General features: G+C 36.9%; 1 protein-coding gene and 1 long non-coding RNA gene across 4 annotated transcripts; one reads left to right on the top strand and one right to left on the bottom strand.

The window, feature by feature from the left end:
* Positions 1-6953: 6953 nt before the first annotated feature.
* On the bottom strand, positions 6954-9132 carry LOC124645456. Of its 2 annotated transcripts, XR_006986235.1 has the most exons (3): positions 7758-9132; positions 7343-7407; positions 6954-7269 (listed from the first exon to the last, which is right to left on the bottom strand). It is a non-coding gene; the product is annotated as an uncharacterized LOC124645456 (long non-coding RNA). The 2 variants fall into 2 exon arrangements; XR_006986234.1 differs by lacking the exon at positions 7343-7407.
* Positions 9133-10658: 1526 nt separating this feature from the next.
* LOC124645219 lies at positions 10659-18113 on the top strand. Of its 2 annotated transcripts, XM_047185002.1 has the most exons (11): positions 10659-10693; positions 10773-10967; positions 11801-12422; positions 12765-12865; positions 12945-13110; positions 13352-13489; positions 13998-14086; positions 14376-15358; positions 15689-15808; positions 16514-16618; positions 17023-18113. In XM_047185002.1, exons 2-11 carry the CDS (start codon positions 10818-10820, stop codon positions 17102-17104), a joined length of 2556 nt encoding a protein of 851 aa, XP_047040958.1. In that variant the 5' UTR covers positions 10659-10693; positions 10773-10817; the 3' UTR covers positions 17105-18113. The 2 variants fall into 2 exon arrangements, with proteins under 2 accessions (XP_047040958.1, XP_047040957.1); XM_047185001.1 differs by lacking the exon at positions 10659-10693 and having other exon boundaries at positions 10734-10967.
* Positions 18114-18821: the final 708 nt, after the last annotated feature.

Raw genomic sequence — 18821 nt, 5'->3', positions numbered from 1 at the left:
AAGCGGTATTGCAATGCAACATATTCTGACATTTGATACTATGGAACGTACAATGTCGGGCAGATCGCAATGGGGCACTAGGCAAACAACGTTCCTTTCCACCTACGTAATTTTGTCTTTATTATTTAGGATAACGGGAAGTTTATTTTTGGGAATTAAGAAAAATATTGAAAGAAACTGGTTTCCAAGACCTCGTTAGTAACATAGTACTCACTACATTAATGGGCCTTGCTTTTGCCAAAATGCCAAGCTTAAAGCCTAATAAAAAAACATTGCACCGAATCTTTTGATCCGAGACCCAAGAAATTCAGATTTCTGCAAAAATTGTGTTCAAAATCTCTCGGAACATTCGGATAATAATCTGGCTGACTTCTTTTCTCCTTTTTATCCATTTTTATTTTCTATTTTTTTAATTGTTGATAACAAGTACGTTTCGTTATACGACCTCTAAATTTTATGACGTTTATAAGATATTATGACGCTCAGCTAGCGGGCCACATAGACATAATATTAGTAAACAGGACTGCGCATATAAACCCAAAAAACGAGCCGAGTGAAACAGTTAGTACGGAGGCTGTCTGTCCCTTTCTAATAGGGTGACTATGAGATTAAGCTATGTGAGACAAATCCGAATTTGCTAAGATTATTAAACACAGATTAGTATTGAAGTTTTAACTTACGCAGTTTGTGACCTTAAGATACTAATAAAGGCTTTTAATAATTAGCGGAAATTAGCAGTATAAAAGCAGGAAGATTCGAAGTGAAGACTGTTTTTTTTTGTATTTCTACTTCATATATAGACTGCTGAGCCATTTATGTCGCCTTTCTTCATTTTTTGGGAAGCTATAACAATAGTACAACAGTTTTAAAATCCATCACCCATATTTTGACTCGTTACAAGAATTCATGGGCACCCTAGTTGTTTGGTTTACGAAAATGTTATTATTAGCTAACCTGTGGAACGATATATTGCAACCACCATAGGATTCACTTTTGCAAGTAGAAACGCAACACTTTTTCACCATTTTAATAGTTTAAATTGATTTAATACAAAAAAATATAAACAACATTTTAAATGCTGATTACGCGCCAAGAATGTTCAGGGTTACCGCTAGAAAATAAAAAAAAGCAAAATAAAAAGTTATGTTGTTTATGTTTTAATAATAAATACGAATAAATTAATGCGATTGTTATTAATTTGTTGACTTACAATTGTTAAAATAAGATAAAAATATAAGTGATTCAATTGTTTTTGGGAAGACAAAACTTTTGATCACAACATTTTTTTATGCTGGCAAGGTGTTAGAAAGAGACAAACAGCCTCCGTTCGAACTATCCCTCTCGGCTCGGATTTGCCTCTGTGTATTATGCAACCAATTTAGTACCTTATTGCGTTAGAATAGAGTTCATTTTCGTAAATATATATTTTGAGCGTGCGCAATCTTGTTTAGTAATATTATATCTATGGCGGGCCACACCATTGGCCACACTGATGTATTTTTAAGTTGGGGGTAGGTAGATTTAATCGTTTTTTCTAAACTTTGATTATATAAGTGTCTAGATGGAGCATCGCCCTACAATCACAACAAAGTTAATGAGGCAACAATTTATGCATGTGTGAGTGTAGGAGCAGTTTTACAGTGTTATTTGTACCTATTTCTTTCATTTTACTTACTTTTTACCATCGAAATAGGAATTATATGGAGGCGCCGTGTTGTTATAGACGTATCTATATTTATATAAATATGGGCGAAATATGGAACAAACAATGCAACATAGTTCTATCTCACTCTTTCTAAGCAAATAAGTGTATTTAAAAACAGGGACAACAATATTTTAGTGGTTGCGTAAAATGGACTACGGACTTTTTGGTGGGAAGACAAACAAGGCGGCAAAGGAGATGGCCAAAGGAGATGGCCAAAGGAGATGGCCAAAGGAGATGGCCAAAGGAGATGGCCAAAAAAAAACCCAGAGTCGACAGAAACTTTACATGTATCATTGGATTCAGTATAATGTGTGGATTTAAAAAAGTATTTCATATCATCCGAAAACCATGGGGTTCTCTTTTTATAACGGTTTTTCGATCAAGAATTTAGGTTATGAAAAAGTTTGCCTTTACTATTTGCTGTTCTTTAGACGTTTGGGATTTGCAAAATTATTTTTTTGTTTGATAGGGTATACTTCCCAGATGTTCCCATAGTCGTCAGGTCAGGATCTGATGATGGAAACCCTGAGAAATCGAGGACAACTTACGAAGTTGTAGGCGTGCATAGGGTAAAAACTTGACACTCAGCTGTATGTCTATAAGCACTATACAAGAGTGGAGGTTTTAAGTTGACTTGATGATGGAGAGAAGAGAAGATCGAGGGAACTCAATGACTGAATATGCTAAACTACTTTTTATAAAAACACTGACTTCTGGGCCGATGCACCTAATAATAGTTTTTTTTATTTTTATTATTTACCTTTGCCAGTTTATGAAGGTTGCACATAGCTGGGAAACCTCTCCAAGTAGATAAGGTCGGTGTTTAATCTTTTCTGGAGTGGTTCATGTCAATAGTGCAACGGGTAGGTCAAAATCAAGATCTTTTAATCTCCAGGCCAAGTCTGTAACTATGGAGATATTAATATTGGCTTGTATAATGTTAGTATACCTTGTTTTTTATGTACCCCTTTCGTTGCTGTCGATTCTGGGTTTTTTTACTATGAAAATTTGGCCATCTCCTTTTCATAGTAAAAAAACCCAGAATCGACAGCAACGAAATGGGTACCAATGGGTTCATTATGATAGACCTTTGATGGTGCCAAAAAATCCAGTTTGTAATCCATGGGGTATAGGAGCTATATCATATTTTCACAAAAATAGGTCGTTGAATTTATATTGATTTTAAAGATCATTTACATCAAGGAACATAAAAAAAATCTATGTACACTGAGATTATACTAGCCAACAGTAATATCCCCATAGTTACTGAGATTGCCTGGTGATTAAAAGGTCTTATATTTAACCACTCCAAATACGAAAGCACCGACCTTAGGGTGCGTCCACATCTGGCGAATGCGCCGCGAATGCGCAGCACGCGAGCCGATCGCGAGCTGTCCGCGAGCTGCGCGCGTGCATTTTTGTTCGTGCGCCGCTTCTGCGCCGCACGCGCGCAGCTCGCGCGCGACCTAAGCGCCGCACGCGAGCGGCGCGCAGGCGGCGCGCGACGTCTGCCATCTTCGATAGTACTGAGCCAATATACGGAACTGTAAGGGTGCGTCCACATCTGGCGAATGCGCCGCGAATGCGCAGCACGCGAGCCGATCGCGAGCTGTCCGCGAGCTGCGCGCGTGCATTTTTGTTCGTGCGCCGCTTCTGCGCCGCCCGCGCGCAGCTCGCGCGCGACCTAAGCGCCGCACGCGAGCGGCGCGCAGGCGGCGCGCGACGTCTGCCATCTTCGATAGTACTGAGCCAATATACGGAACTGTAAGGGCGAGAACTGATTGCGCGCAGATCGCGCGCCGCTCGCGCGCTCTATACGAGCCTTGCGTGAGTTGCGCTAAAGAGGCGCACCGAACTATTGCAGTGACTGCACGCGCGCAGCTCGCGGACAGCTCGCGATCGGCTCGCGTGCTGCGCATTCGCGGCGCATTCGCCAGATGTGGACGCACCCTAAGGGCGAGAACTGATTGCGCGCAGATCGCGCGCAGATCGCGCGCCGCTCGCGCGCTCTATACGAGCCTCGCGTGAGTTGCGCTAAAGAGGCGCACCGAACTATTGCAGTGACTGCACGCGCGCAGCTCGCGGACAGCTCGCGATCGGCTCGCGTGCTGCGCATTCGCGGCGCATTCGCCAGATGTGGACGCACCCTTACATACTTGGAGAGGTTTCGCAGTTATATGCAACCTTCACAACTGGCTATGAAACGTCTTTTTAAAAATTGTCTTTGAAAATCGCGCCATGTGACATTGTCAAATGTAACAAATGACCATCAAATGACTTAGCGATTATGTCAATGTGCAAAACGGTCCAATCATGAGTCTGCATTCAACTTCTAATGAACATGAAACAGTAAAAGTAAACTTTTCTGTGAACTAAAATCATGATCGAAAAAACGTTATAAAAAGAGAACCCCATGGTTTTTAGATGATATGAAATACTTTTTTTAATCCTTACATTATACTGAATCCAATCGCACATATGAAGTTTCTGTCGACTCTGGGTGTTTTTTTGGCCATCTCCTTTGTTTTATAAGTTTTTGAATAAATAAAAAACTATTTATAAAATATTTTAAAAGTCAGCATAGTAAGTAAGAATGAGTGTTCATAGGGTGAAGAACCGCTGCCGGAACCCGGAGAAAAGCGAAAAAGAAAATACAATTCAGGCGGGAATACCGATTCGCATAAGTAGGTATAAAATATTTACGAAGCCTAACTATAAACGTTTACCTATTCATAGAAAACAATAACACCGAATTCACAGTTTACGTACAATCCACAGAAGAAGAAAAGTTAGGGAACAAGAACCCCATAACACTCACCAACCTGGGGCCCGATTCTCCTAATTTTACTTAAGCAACATACGATTCACGTTCGACTGCGATCCAATTCCGACTCGATTACGATTGAAACGTATATGGCATTCCGCTATTGTTTCTTTGAAATAAACGTTTTTATCCTTTTCTGTCATTCAATAATGAATCATTTTGTCTGCAAATGATTTACGATTGCAAAATTATTGCAGAGAAAACTACCGTATAGACCAAAATCACCAAAATAGCAGACCAATCGCAAACCAATCGAATGTCGTTGGAATACGATTGGTCTTATACTGGGTGTCCCATAAGTCCTTTGAAATCTAAATTTCGAATAAAATTTAAATGGCGCGCGGGAATGGCATGCGGGGTGCGGGGATAGCATCAACGGTCTTTCGGAATTCATTCGCCATGGAAAGTTTTACCGGAGCGGACCGTGGTTTTTGTGTGCTTGATTTTTATCACATCAATGATTCGGCCACCATTGCGCGACGTAAATTTAGAGAGTATCGCAATTTGCGCTCGTTTAATGACTGTCCCAGTGTTCAAACGGTTAAAGATTGGGTTCAACAGTTCGAGGTGACTGGATCTACAATTTTATTTTCTTGAATAAACAACGATCGGGCCGCCCAAGGACATCACGGACGGAAGACAAAATCGACGTAGTGCAAGAGTCAGTTCGTGAAAATCCTACTCAATCCATTCGTAAGCGTTCCAATGCATTAAATGCACCCAGATCGACGTTACAGCGCATTTTAAAGAAAGATAAGAAATTACCATCCATAAAAAAATCTGTTAATACAGGAACAAAAAGATACGCCGCGCAATGGTGGCCGAATCATTGTTGTGATAAAACTCACGCACACAAAAACCACGGTCCGCTCCGGTAAAACTTTCAATGGCGAATGAATTCCCAAAGACCGTTGATGCTATCCCCGCAGCCCGCATGCCATTCCCGCGCGCCATTTACATTTTATTCGAAATTTAGATTTCAAAGGACTTATGGGACACCCAGTATTAGTAGCAGAATGCCCGATGTGGTTAAAACTGCTATTGCGATCATATTGCGATTCGATTTCTATTCGATTTTGACATTATTAACTTAGAAGAATCGGGCCCCTGATCACAGATCAGGTTAAAGATGTTATAGGGGTTCATAGAATTAATGGGCATAAAATAGGGATTACATTTCGAAAAGCTGCAGCAGCAAATAATTTCCTGAAAATGGAGGACTTTTTATGGATACATAAGATGAAAGCATTTATCCCGTCAAACCAGTACCTGCGTAAGTTTGGTGTGTTGAGGTATGTATGTACCAAAAGACTTATCTAACGAAGAGATTTACAAAAGTATGGTGTGCGACGCCGAAGTCGTATCTATCAAAAGATTTATGAGGAAAGTAGAAGGTAAATTCGTGCCTCTAAACACTATTTCAGTAACTTTCGCCTCTGCAACTTCACCACAGTATGCTTATATAAAACTTTTTAGATATGAAGTTAAAACTTATATACCACCATTACTACAATGTTACAAATGCCTAAAATTTAACCACTCAGCAAAAGTCTGCAGAGGCGAACAACACTGCTCGTCGTGTGCTGGTCGCCACTCCTACAGAGATTGTGACGTCGAAGTTATATGCATAAACTGTTCAGGTACCTAACCACCTTGCCATTTCTCGAGAATGCCCCATTAGGGTGCGTCCACATCTGGCGAATGCGCAGCACGCGAGCCGATCGCGAGCTATCCGCGAGCTGCGCGCGTGCAGTCACTGCAATAGTTCGGTGCGCCTCTTTAGCGCAACTCACGCAAGGCTCGTATAGAGCGCGCGAGCGGCGCGCGATCTGCGCGCAATCAGTTCTCGCCCTTACAGTTCCGTATATTGGCTCAGTACTATCGAAGATGGCAGACGTCGCGCGCCGCCTGCGCGCCGCTCGCGTGCGGCGCTTAGGTCGCGCGCGAGCTGCGCGCGGGCGGCGCAGAAGCGGCGCACGAACAAAAATGCACGCGCGCAGCTCGCGATCGGCTCGCGTGCTGCGCATTCGCCAGATGTGGACGCACCCTTAAAAAACAAAAAACAGAAGAAAGAAAAGCCAAATACCTTAGACAGCAAATGCAGCAATCATATGCCACTGTTGTGAACACACCCCTACCTTTGCCTTTACTAATAAGTCATTCCCTTATTACTCCATTTACCTAAAGTCGCAGATTAACCGCAAGTAAATGACAAACTCGAAAGAGTCGCGCGGATGCCCGCGGCGCCGCGGGACTTCCCGCGGCGCGACTCGTTCGAGTTTGTCATGCGAAAATATACATTATAGTAATGGAAATAAAGTAAAAATTCAAATGACACTCAAACCGCGCTGCGCTTCGCTGCCCTTCGCCGCTCTTTTGGTGTGAATTGAGCCTAAGGGAACTAATCAATAATATACCCAAACCTTGTATTATCATGGGTGATTTTAATGCTCATAACATAGCTTTTGGATGCCAGATTGATAACATTAGAGTAGTTGTTTGCTTAATATTATTGATGAATTTGACTTATGTATTTTGAATGATGGATCACCGACAACTTTTCCTTATCCCAATAGACAAGCCTCAGCTATAGATCTTGCCCTTGCTCTTCTCTAGCTTCCCTAGCTCTTCAATAGCTCATTTATGTAACCGGTATGTTCATGATGACCCATGGGTAGCTATCATCTTCCAACATTGCTTGACGTTAACATCAAACCATCAGCATATGACGTGTCTCCTCCTGTGGACAACAGTTAACACCAGTGTCTAGAATATGGGGATACATCAAAAGATTTAAAAGAATAGGTACCTACTGATCGAAATCGAAACTTTAACGATGAGTGGGTTCCCAGTTTTTTAAATAACTTAGCAGATTGTACTGAAATAGATGAGAGTAGGCTTGAATATTTGTTTAAAAATGCTACAGATAACAGTTTAAATATTTTTCTCAAGAACTATCTTACTATAGCGGAATTACAAACATCTTGAAAGGCTAGGAAAGGTACTACATCCGGATTGGATTCGTATATCACGTTACATTTTAATCAAACAGTTACATTTAAATGCACAGACTACGTTACTAAGTGTATAGTATTGCAAATAAGTATAAGGTTAATTATTTCTTTGTAATATAGAAGTATTATAAAATTATCCATGTTTTCGGCTGGAAAGACAATGTATCTTCGGCAAAGAATCAATTAATAGAAAAAAAAATATCCTTGAACCTACTGATTGGCGGTAAAGCGCCTGTCAGCCAACATCAATCAACGCTCCATCTAGACGTTTATAAGTTTGTGAACTGGATTTATTCTTAATATCTTGTGGGTAGTACAATATTCGGGGTAATTACTGTGATTAGTGCCTATATTCTGAGTAGTGTCGGACATTTTCTTTTTCTTTCTATGCCTTGCTTCCAAGATGGACAGACAGGTGAGTATAAATGTATTTTGTGCCTTTGAAATTGTGGTTTGCAGATGTCTGTCGGTTCAATATTTTGTTAAATATTCCAATCAGTTTGTCTGTAAGGTGAAAATGGTTTGAGTCGGTACTATTTCTCCATAATGGAATGCCATGACTTAGCCAGCCACGCTTTGGCGTCGCTCGTAGGTATGTTAATATTGAAATTTTACAAAAATAATTTACTTATATGGCGGCGGCCGAACCAAATTGTTCGCGAGCGCTGCGAAATCAATTTAAACTACTAAAATGGTGAAAAAGTCTTGCGTTTATACTTGTAAAAGTGAATCCTATGGTGGTTGCAATATATCGTTCCACAAGTTAGCTAATAATAACATATTCGTAAATTAAACAACTAGGGTGCCCATGAATTCTTGTAATGAGACAAAATATGTGTGATGGATTCTAAAACTGTTGTACTATTGTTATAGCTTCCCAAAAAATGAAGAAAGGTGACATAAATGGCTCAGCAGTCTATATGTGAAGCAAAAAATTACAAAAAAATCAGTCTTCACTTCGAATTTTACTGCTTTTATACTGCTAATTCCCGCGAATTATTATTTATGTCTATGGTGGCAATGCGCATATAGCAACGAGCCAAGTTAAAAAAAATGTTAAAATGTCAACTGTCTGTGGGTATTTTTTTTAACACGTTCGCGGACACTACAACTTTAGATTGTGTACCAAAATGACACAGTAAATGTCCATACAAATTATACGACGTGTATGTACGTAGCGTCCCATCGTAGCGTATCGTCCCAAGACATCATGACACAACCAAGCGTGATATGTGCGCGGGACGTGTATACACGTTGCGCGTTAATTTCGAACGATGATGTTTAATCTCGTTCTGTCCACAAACGTGTTAATATTCTATTATTTTGTCTAATTTGAGTGTCGAGATATATTTATTTTCCCATAAGAATTATAAATTCACTTACATGAGAAATCTTAGAATTAATTTACAAAAACGTTTGTGGTTGCGTACAGTCACTGACACATTTTATTACTTAACTACCGCAAAAAATTTAATAATACTTAAAATCAAGAAACTGTAAGGTAGACGATAAACAAACATACAAGGAATACGAGCAACTGGCATTGTCCTAAGGTGCGCTCAGTTTTGTAAAAATGTGCAATTTTAGGTGTTTTTAGGGTTCCGTAGCCAAAATGGCAAAAACGGAACCCTTATAGTTTCGTCATGTCCGTCTGTCCGTCTGTCCGTCTGTCCGTCTGTCACAGCCGATTTACTCGGAAACTATAAGTACTACAGTGATGAAATTTGATGGGAATATGTGTTGTATGAACCGCTACAAAAATATGACACTAAATAGTAAAAAAAAGAATTGGGGGTGGGGCCCCCCATACATGTAACTGAGGGATGAAATTTTTTTTTTCGATGTACATACCCGTGTGGGGTATCAATGGAAAGGTCTTTTAAAATGATATAAAGTTTTCTAAAAAACATTTTTCTTAAAGTGAACGGTTTTTGAGATATCAGCTCTCAAAGTCGTAAAAAGTATGTCCCCCCCCTCTATTTTTATAACTACGGGGTATAAAATTCTAAAAAAAATAGAGGTGATGCATGCTAATTAACTCTTTCAACGATTTTTGGTTTGATCAAAGTATCTCTTATAGTTTTTGAGATAGGTTGATTTAACTGTAATTTACGGAACCCTTCGTGCACGAGTCCGACTCGCACTTGGCCGGTTTTTTAAATATTGCCATGGACTTTGCATTTTTAATATTATTTGGTAATTTATTATAGAGAGCACCTTCGTACATTACATTTTTTTGCCATAGTCTGTACGTGGTGAGTATAATTGTATGTCATTAGCATTTCTGAGCCTGATTTTCTGTGTTTGATGTTTTTTTGTGAAGCATATTTGTGTGTGAATGTTTTTATTTAGTATTTTTCTTATTAAAATGCAAGTATTATATAAGTATGTTTGTGATATATTCATTAGCTTAGTTTCACTGCATATTTTTTGTTCTGATGTATTGTAGTCATAGTGGAAAAGTGTTTTTATAAGTTTATTTTGTGATATTTGTAGTGTTTGAATATTGGTTTTAGCAGCTGTTCCCCATACTTCAATTAAAAAGTCCAAGTGAGGTTTTATAAGTGCATTATATATATTATAGCGTACTTGACGTGGTAGGCATCGAACGACACCCCGTAGGGCTCCCGCGAGTGAGGTTATTTTAGTTTTAACACTTTCTATATGCGATTTCCAATTTAGGTGGTTATCTAAGATTAGTCCAAGATATGTTTCGTGATTAACTTTTTTTATTGGTTTATTGTTTATTTATTTATGGTATATATAAATTAATAATAGCATAAGAATAGGGCAAAAAGGTGAAACCTTTAAAGAATATTAATTTGACGTAAAAATACGATGACATTGACTAGAAAATGGATTTGACATGAAATTACGTCTCTAACGCTCTAACGGCATAAAAATGGATTAGGAAAAAAAATACCTGGATAACAAAAGAAGACATTACAAAAAATGATTGATATATACATGATAATTAAACACATATGACAAAATTCTTTAAAAAATCTTAAAGAAATGAATATTACGAAAAACTAGGCAGTATGGTCGAAAGACTTTAGCCTGCCCTATGGGCAAAAAAAAAAAAAAGCAACTGTCTGTGGATTAGGCGAGCCAGGAGCCAGTTTAAGTTTTGTTTTTTCAGACAAATAGGTAGCAATATAGTATTATAGTATAAATATTTTGATAACTACTTAGTTTTAATATTTCCCTATTATTCTTAAAATTTCAGGCTTAATAAGCAGGCTTATTACACATAGTATTGATAAATATTATCATGAGTGAAATAACAAAGGGTGACGTTAGACAAAAAGTTACGCCTGTGGGAAACTCCTGGATAGTATGCAAATCTAAACGCCATCAAGGGCATGTCTACTATTTTAACAGTTTAACTGGAGAAGCCGCCTGGAATTTAAGTGATGCTGAAGTAAATATTAAATTAGGTGTCCTTAATTACAATACTTTAACCCGAATATAATCCATATTGGATGTGTTTTCTACTAATTCAATAAAAATAACTAAAATGTGTCGTAAATATGTACCTACTAATATTGCATGGGTAGTGTTCTCCATACTCTGATGTCATGAAGGTTTTGTAAGCTTGTAGAGTTACTAAGCTACACTTACAGGTCAAATTTGTGTTTTCACGATTTTAACTATTAGTTTTGCTGTTACTTGTGACATTACTTTTTGTTTACTTCATGACATTACTTTAGTTTTTACTTTTGATGAAGAAACTGGCTGTTAGTTTTACAGCTGAAAGCGATAGGCGAGTTTCACTGTTATTGATAGTTACACAGTAATATGTGGAGTATAACTGAACAAGTAAATAAAGCTGTTTTATAATGTGGGTACAACACGAAATTGGTATAAAGTAGGTAGCTGCGTATACGGAACTATGTACCGTGATGAGACAGTACAAATATAATAAAGAAGAAATCTAGCGTTTAATAAGTTTTCAAATCTTGAAGTAACAACGAAATATCTCTACTTCTTCTCCATGTTGGTTGGTCGAAGTTCTACTACTGTCGACTTAGGCAATTTAATTCCAAAATCATAAAGTGATGTTTTTAATTTTTATACATTGTAGTAATTATAAGTTAAGTAGGGAGAAGGTGCTTTTATTAAGATGAATTCTTGTGATGATGAGAACAGTGCCCTTTAGTTAATGTACCCCATATTAGTTCAAATGGTTTTTAACTAAATGGTGACTTTTAAAACAATTTATACTTAGGCTTAATATGATGTTTTGTTTTTCAGATTGAAAAGGCAAAATGCAGGACAAAACATCTTGAGTGCATTCCAGGCGCTCAACCAACAACATGTCCAGAACCAAAAGATAAGCCACCTGGCACTCGTTACAAACCATTTATTTTCAACAATGTGACAGAACAACAGTCCTCAGTTTTTAGATTTGGTAATAGTAATGCAACTGTATGTACCAATTTGAGCCAGGTATCGGGGGTGGTGCAGGGTTCTCAGATCAATAATCCTACCTCAATAAAACCTGTGCAGTTGATTCCTTTCAACAATCACATAACTACATATACTGTCAACAGTACTACTTCCCTTTATAATCCAAAAGTGTGGGATGTTCCTGAAACACAGCAAATTTTTGTGGGACCCACAACGGCTCCTGTGCTGAACCATACTGCATACCCTATAAATGTTGGATTTAGCAACTTATCGCAGCCATTGCCAGGAGCTTTAAAGCAAGGTGAAAATACAAACACATCAAGAACATATTACCCCAGAGATAATAATTATGACCAAAGAGGTAATAGAGGAATCAATAAGAAAGTTGCATATCCTATAAATGATCTAAGGCAGAAGATACTGAAAAAAAAACGATTTCATGGGAAGCAGTCTAGTTTTTCTCAAGGTAATAATTATGATTATTATACATATACAAATACATATATGTTTTTTGTTTATTTATTTGGCTCCAACAATTAAGTACACTCAAACAATTATGGGTTACAATAAATCAATTAGGTTCTAGTGTATCAATCTCTTACAGGTAAGCATATCATGCACTACATATTGATTATATGTATAAAGGCTATTTAAAATTACAGGATATTTGAGACACAAAAAACAATCAAGCTCTTCAGGCCAAATTAAAACGAAAAACTTTAATTAAACAAACATAAGATCACATAGAAAAATACACTTATAATATTCTTTTTATAATTTTAATCTCTTAATGATTTGTGTTTTTTAGGATCTGGTAATAAAGGTAATGCCAGAAAACCAGAAACCTCATCTCACAATGCTCCAAATGATGACGTAACTGATTCGGTTGATGTAAATGATGGCACGAAGGTATGAAAATCAAGGTTTTTTGTTGTTGCTTTTGACAAGTACTTTAATATTTATATTGTAAATGGGTTTTGCTTTTCAGAAGGGGTGCTCAAAGGCTAATTTACAGGAAGTCCCATCAAAGTTTAATGTAATGCCTTTAAAACGTCTGGCTCCACTCGGTTCTAGTCTAGATGCTTGGTTTATAATTGTTGATTTGGGTGTGCTCCTGAATGAATTTAAATTTGTTACTACTTTGACAGATTCAGGTATGTTTTTGCTATGTTCTGTTATATCATTTATTACCACTGTGGTAATGACTTACCGTTTACTGCATTTGTTTTTGCACATTCTGATGTAAAACAATTTATTTAATTTTTTTCATAACATCTTCAGTTTACCTAGATAACTGTACCAAATGTTTTTTTATACAAGTTAGCTTAGTAAGCCTGTACAATTCAGGTTAGGCAGTTTTTGCCATAAATATATCAAATTTTATTGACATTGCAGATGAAAAATGTCACCTTATGGTTCCAAAGAGGATTATGGAAGAACTAAAAACATTTGTTACTTGTACAGAAAATATACAAGCTAGACGCATTTTACGATTTTTGTCACAACAGATTGAGACAGGATATGCTAACATGGGTAAGAACTTATTTTTTCCCATACTATGTTGGGGTTGGCTTCCAGACTGACCGGATGTAGCTGAGTACCATTGTTTTACAAAGAGTCAGGTAACCCAATTCCTTGGCTTCTGACTACCCGTGACGACTGTCGAAGATGTTCACTGACAGCCAAGACCACAGTCGTTGGTATCCAAGATATACTTAGAAAGTAAATACTAACTTAGAAAAGTTGCATTGGTACTTGCCTGACCCGGAATTGAACCCACATACTCGAGAGGTTGGGTCTTTACCCTCTAGGCCACCACGACTTCCATTCGTAAAACAACTATTTTATAATATTAATTATTATTAATAATCTTATCTAATGCTTCTATGGAGCAATTGCTGAGCATGAGTTTCTATGCTTAACTTATTGAGGCCATTACTAAACTTGCCTAATATCTCCTATATTGTGGGAGTAGCACGCCTTTGCCTTTACTGAAAACTGAAGTGAAGATAATTTTCTTTCCCTCTTTTGTTCCATTAAGCTGAAGAGCCCTGTAACCTCCAAGGAAATGATATGGCAGAGGTGCTACTTAAAACTTGTGAATATTTGATGGAAAAAAAATATCATGTGGTAAGTACCTACAAATCTTTTCCCAGTATCCTGTAATGCAGACTGCCTCGTTGCTGATTATGCATTTTTTTTTCTTTCTACTAATTGTTATCCTGGTGGGGTTCCTTACATTCTTTTTGCTTACCCCCTTGGAATAAAACATGCGAGTCTACGTTATCCTGGATCCAATCCAAAAATCTATTTGATGTGTCCTAATTGCCTCCCACTATTATATTAAATTATATTTGTTTCAATTGTACATGAAAGATGAATCAAAAACGACCTGTGCATAAATCTATATTTCTTTTAGGTTCTTATCTCCGACGACAATGAGGTTTTAACCAAGGCCTCGTCTAACATACCTGTGTTTACTATAGTCAGGATTAAAAACCTTTTATTCGATTATTCTAATAAACAAACTGAATTACCTATATGTGTTAAAAAACCGTTTTCAATCGACAAATTATTCAAAAAAGTTCAAATAACTGCGCCAAAGAATTCCTCACAAGTGACAGAAACTATCGGAACTGATACAGATACATTACATATTGATGGGCAAGGAATACAAAAACATAATACAATACAAGAAGTAAATAACGTAAAAAAACATAGCACACTAGAAACATGTAACCAAAAACTAAGAGAGAAACAAGATAAAATAGAACAATGTGTATTGGTGAAACACACAGTTGACACAGGTATTCAAACTGATTTTGAAGATGTCAATGCAAGCACTAGAGCCTTAGAAAAGCAAATTGAAAAGGTTCCAGAGACTCTTCAAAACAAAAAAGATACAACCATCCCGGAACCTTCACCTATAAATGTTGCAGAGAACAAGACTGAAATTAACTTAGTAAGTATTGATGAAGATCAAGCACCAAATCTTGATACTAAAAAGAGACGGTTTAAACGGGGCAGAAAGAAAAAAACAGCGCCTAAACGGGGCCAAAAGACAAACACAGCGCCTCCGCCCGTTGAACAGAAATCATCTCGCAGCGACGAAAAGTCTATTGTGGAGACGATCGAATCTCCTAGTAAAAATACGACAGATGTCGTACAAATAGCCAAGGTCGAGGCCGATAATACTATTAAAGATGACAGCAATGAGAGGAATACCACCACCATTGAGGAACCTTCAACTTTGGCTACAATATCTAACTCGGATAGTAATGTCGACACAATTCGGGAAGTCGATCCACAGATAGCAGAAGAAAGTAATAGAGTGTTCAAAAATTTGGTGTTACGTATATTGACAGCAATAAGAGAAGCACTAAATATAGCACAACTTTTAAGGTGAACGAAAATCTTTGTTTTTATGTAATTGCCTATATTATGTACATATCACCGGAAGATAACGAGATTCGCAAGTTTATTTTTCTATATCAATTTGAGTAGGATTCTAAACGAGAAATATTTTTTTTATTATTTTCATAAACTAATCCCAATAATAATCATAATTCAGTCTCTACCTGACCTCGCTACTATAGAGTCCCGGATTTTTGGGAGACGAACGAGGGGCGGAACCCAACACACTGAAGCCCTCTTGAGATAACTGTAATGAAATGGTGACAAAGTTATAATAATATCATTGTTTTTTCTACTAATATCATAATTTGTTTTTAGCGTACAATGTCACACAGAACTGAAGAAGCCACGCCTATCGTCAAAGGTGAAAGGTGAATTGAAAACAAAGGTCGAAAAAGCGAATGTGAATCTTATTGCCATCTGTAGAGAGTTAGAAAGGTAATTTTAATGTTTTTATTAAGAAATTAGAAAAACTAACAATACATACATACTTTCCTCGACACTTACTTGATTCATACACGTCACTGCGCTCCGCCCGCCGTTGGCGGCAAAGCGGATCTCTCGTTCTAAATTCCATGAAATCCGCTCAAACTTTTCTTACGAACACCGTACGATCCCAGCGTGTATAATAATCTATACCTACTAATAAAATATCTGCATCATCAGTAAAAAAAAAATCTTTTATCTGCCCTAAAATCAGCAATATATGGATACCAACTATTCTTACACGCGCCGACCCGCTACGGTGACGAGCGGTCTTAGGCCCAGACTTCACCAAATTAGAGCGGAGCGGAGAACTTGTAAAAAGCCAATAGAATTTTGTTTTTCAAACATCTCGACTATCCTAACTCGAACGGAGGAATTTCATTGATTGTTTAAAAACTTCTTCGTTCCGCTTTGATGAAGTCTGGTCCTTCGTTGGTATTTTGCATCTTCTTAATGATTAACAATTCTTTTTAATAATTATTGCAATCTTTCATTTTGATAATCACGATTTTGAGACTAGGTACCTATGTCTCTAACAGTGATTATTTGGAATTTGACGACAGCGTAGACAGGGTTATATAGGTTATTTTTTTTCATATATTTTTGCTTACATGGTAAACTTTATCTGATAATTTAAAATGTTTTATATTCATTCAGAATGGTGAATAACGAGTCGGACACTATCGATAAAATGCGTAAGATATTGAAAAAAGTGAATATTGACATCAGAAATGTGGACCCAGCGCTAATTGAACAGTACAAGTAAGCGTTTACACTTATCCTATATAACTTACTAAACTAATTTTAGTATGTGTGAATAAAATAATGGTACAACATATTTTATCGACGATACGAGTTTGGTTCTATATATTATAATTATTCTCTTTGGATCCAAAGTTGTGTATTTCCGGTGGAGCTCATCTGCTTTTCCCAACGATTTCCGATGATTGATGTTATTTGTAGCGAGCATAAAAATGTTTTGCCTTTAAAATATTTTTAACCGATTTCCCAAAAAGTTTGAAGTTTATTTTTTTTTAGTATTAAAAATGGGACCAAAAAGGGAGATCCAACGAAAAAGTCTCAAATTTTATCTTGCTTTTTTTATAAGGTCTTGATGTAGGTATATAAATCTTCGTACTATGCTCAAAAGCGATTTTTTATTTCAGATTATCTCTCATCAATTTCAAGAATATCGCGGATGAATTCCTTGACACATTTCAGACAATAAAATCATCTTTCGGTACTTAAATATTATTCAAAAAGTTAAGTTTTTTTATGAGTCTATAGTCGTATCTTTTCTTTTGCGGCTATAAAATACTCATAATTCGCGTTAAGAAGTTTTTGTTAACATTTGTACAGCCTGAATGTATGTAGTTGTAAACGCGCGTTGTGAACTTGTCATCTGAACGTAGCCTAACACATGCTACTCTCGTACACAGCTTGTTAAAGTTTTTTTCTATTACAGTTGATTTCTATTAAATAAATAATAATAAATAACAGCCTGAATGTATGAAGTTGTAAACGCGAGTTATCAAAACGCGCGTTGTGCCCTTGTCATCTGAACGTAGCCTAACACTTGCTACGCTCGTACACAGCTTGTTAAAGTTTTTTTCTATTACAGTTGATTTCTATTAAATAAATAATAATAAATAACAGCCTGAATGTATGAAGTTGTAAACGCGAGTTATCAAAACGCGCGTTGTGCCCTTGTCATCTGAACGTAGCCTAACACTTGCTACGCTCGTACACAGCTTGTTAAAGTTTTTTCTATTACAGTTGATTTCTATTAAATAATTAGGTAATAATAAATAACAGCCTGAATGTATGAAGTTGTAAACGCGCGTTGTGCGCTTGTCATCTGAACGTAGCCTAACACTTACTACGCTCGTACACATCTTGTTAAAGTTTTTTTCTATTACAGTTGATTTCTATTAAATAAATAATAATAAATAACAGCCTGAATGTATGAAGTTGTAAACGCGAGTTATCAAAACGCGCGTTGTGCCCTTGTCATCTGAACGTAGCCTAACACTTGCTACGCTCGTACACAGCTTGTTAAAGTTTTTTCTATTACAGTTGATTTCTATTAAATAAGTAGGTAATAATAAATAACAGCCTGAATGTATGAAGTTGTAAACGCGCGTTGTGCGCTTGTCATGTGAACGTAGCCTAACACTTGCTACGCTCGTACACAGCTTGTTAAAGTTTTTTTTCTATTACAGTTGATTTCTATTAAATAAATAATAACACTGCTCAACAAATTATTATTTTTTTTTTTGGTGCAAAGGTGAAATATACAATTTCTTGTAGAATATTTGATACGTAATCGAAGTCCAGAACATAAAGTTGCACTAGCACGTAGGGATTAGAGATATACCCCTCCTAAAGTACCAAAAACGCGTTTTTTATGAAATTTGATGTTATTTTTTGGGGACAGCAGAATTTTCTAGTAATTTCTAACTAAAGCATTACTTATATAGTAATATTTTCCCCGCATTAACCCCATTTTAATTCATATTTTTGCAATTTTTTTTTCTCAATATATACCATTTTATATCTAAAGTGGAGTTTTTTCATACTAACAGACCAAATAAATATAGGGAAGATAGAACTATCGTAGCTGTATACATATTTCATGAAAATTTAAACTCTTAGCGTTCGAAATAAAAATGACTTTCAATCGGGAAGAGTAGTACTTTATAATGCTATTGATAGAAACTAAAAAACAATTTTGCTGTCCTTCAAAAAAATCGTCAAATATCGTTAAAAACGCGTTTTTGGTACTTTAGGAGGGGTATGTCCCTAAATCCCGACGTGCTAGTGCAACTTTATGTTCTGGACTTCGATTACGTATCAAATAATCTATAAGAAATGATATATTTCACCTTTGCACCAAAACTGCTGTTGACCAGTGTAATAAATAACAGCCTGAATGTATGAAGTAGTAAACGCGCGTTGTGCGCTT

The sequence above is a fragment of the Helicoverpa zea genome, chromosome 31, assembly GCF_022581195.2.
Source record: "Helicoverpa zea isolate HzStark_Cry1AcR chromosome 31, ilHelZeax1.1, whole genome shotgun sequence".
In the NCBI taxonomy this organism is placed as follows: Eukaryota; Metazoa; Arthropoda; class Insecta; order Lepidoptera; family Noctuidae; genus Helicoverpa; species Helicoverpa zea.
This window is presented reverse-complemented; position numbering and strand designations above follow the sequence as displayed.

Bases quoted from the DNA above. Each gene is read 5' to 3' on its own strand.
- LOC124645219 (XM_047185002.1), top strand. From the start codon at position 10,818: ATGAGTGAAATAACAAAGGGTGACGTTAGACAAAAAGTTACGCCTGTG. The intron at 10,968-11,800 runs GTAAATATTAAA...TTTGTTTTTCAG, and splicing joins GGAATTTAAGTGATGCTGAA to ATTGAAAAGGCAAAATGCAG. The intron at 12,423-12,764 runs GTAATAATTATG...TGTGTTTTTTAG, and splicing joins GCAGTCTAGTTTTTCTCAAG to GATCTGGTAATAAAGGTAAT.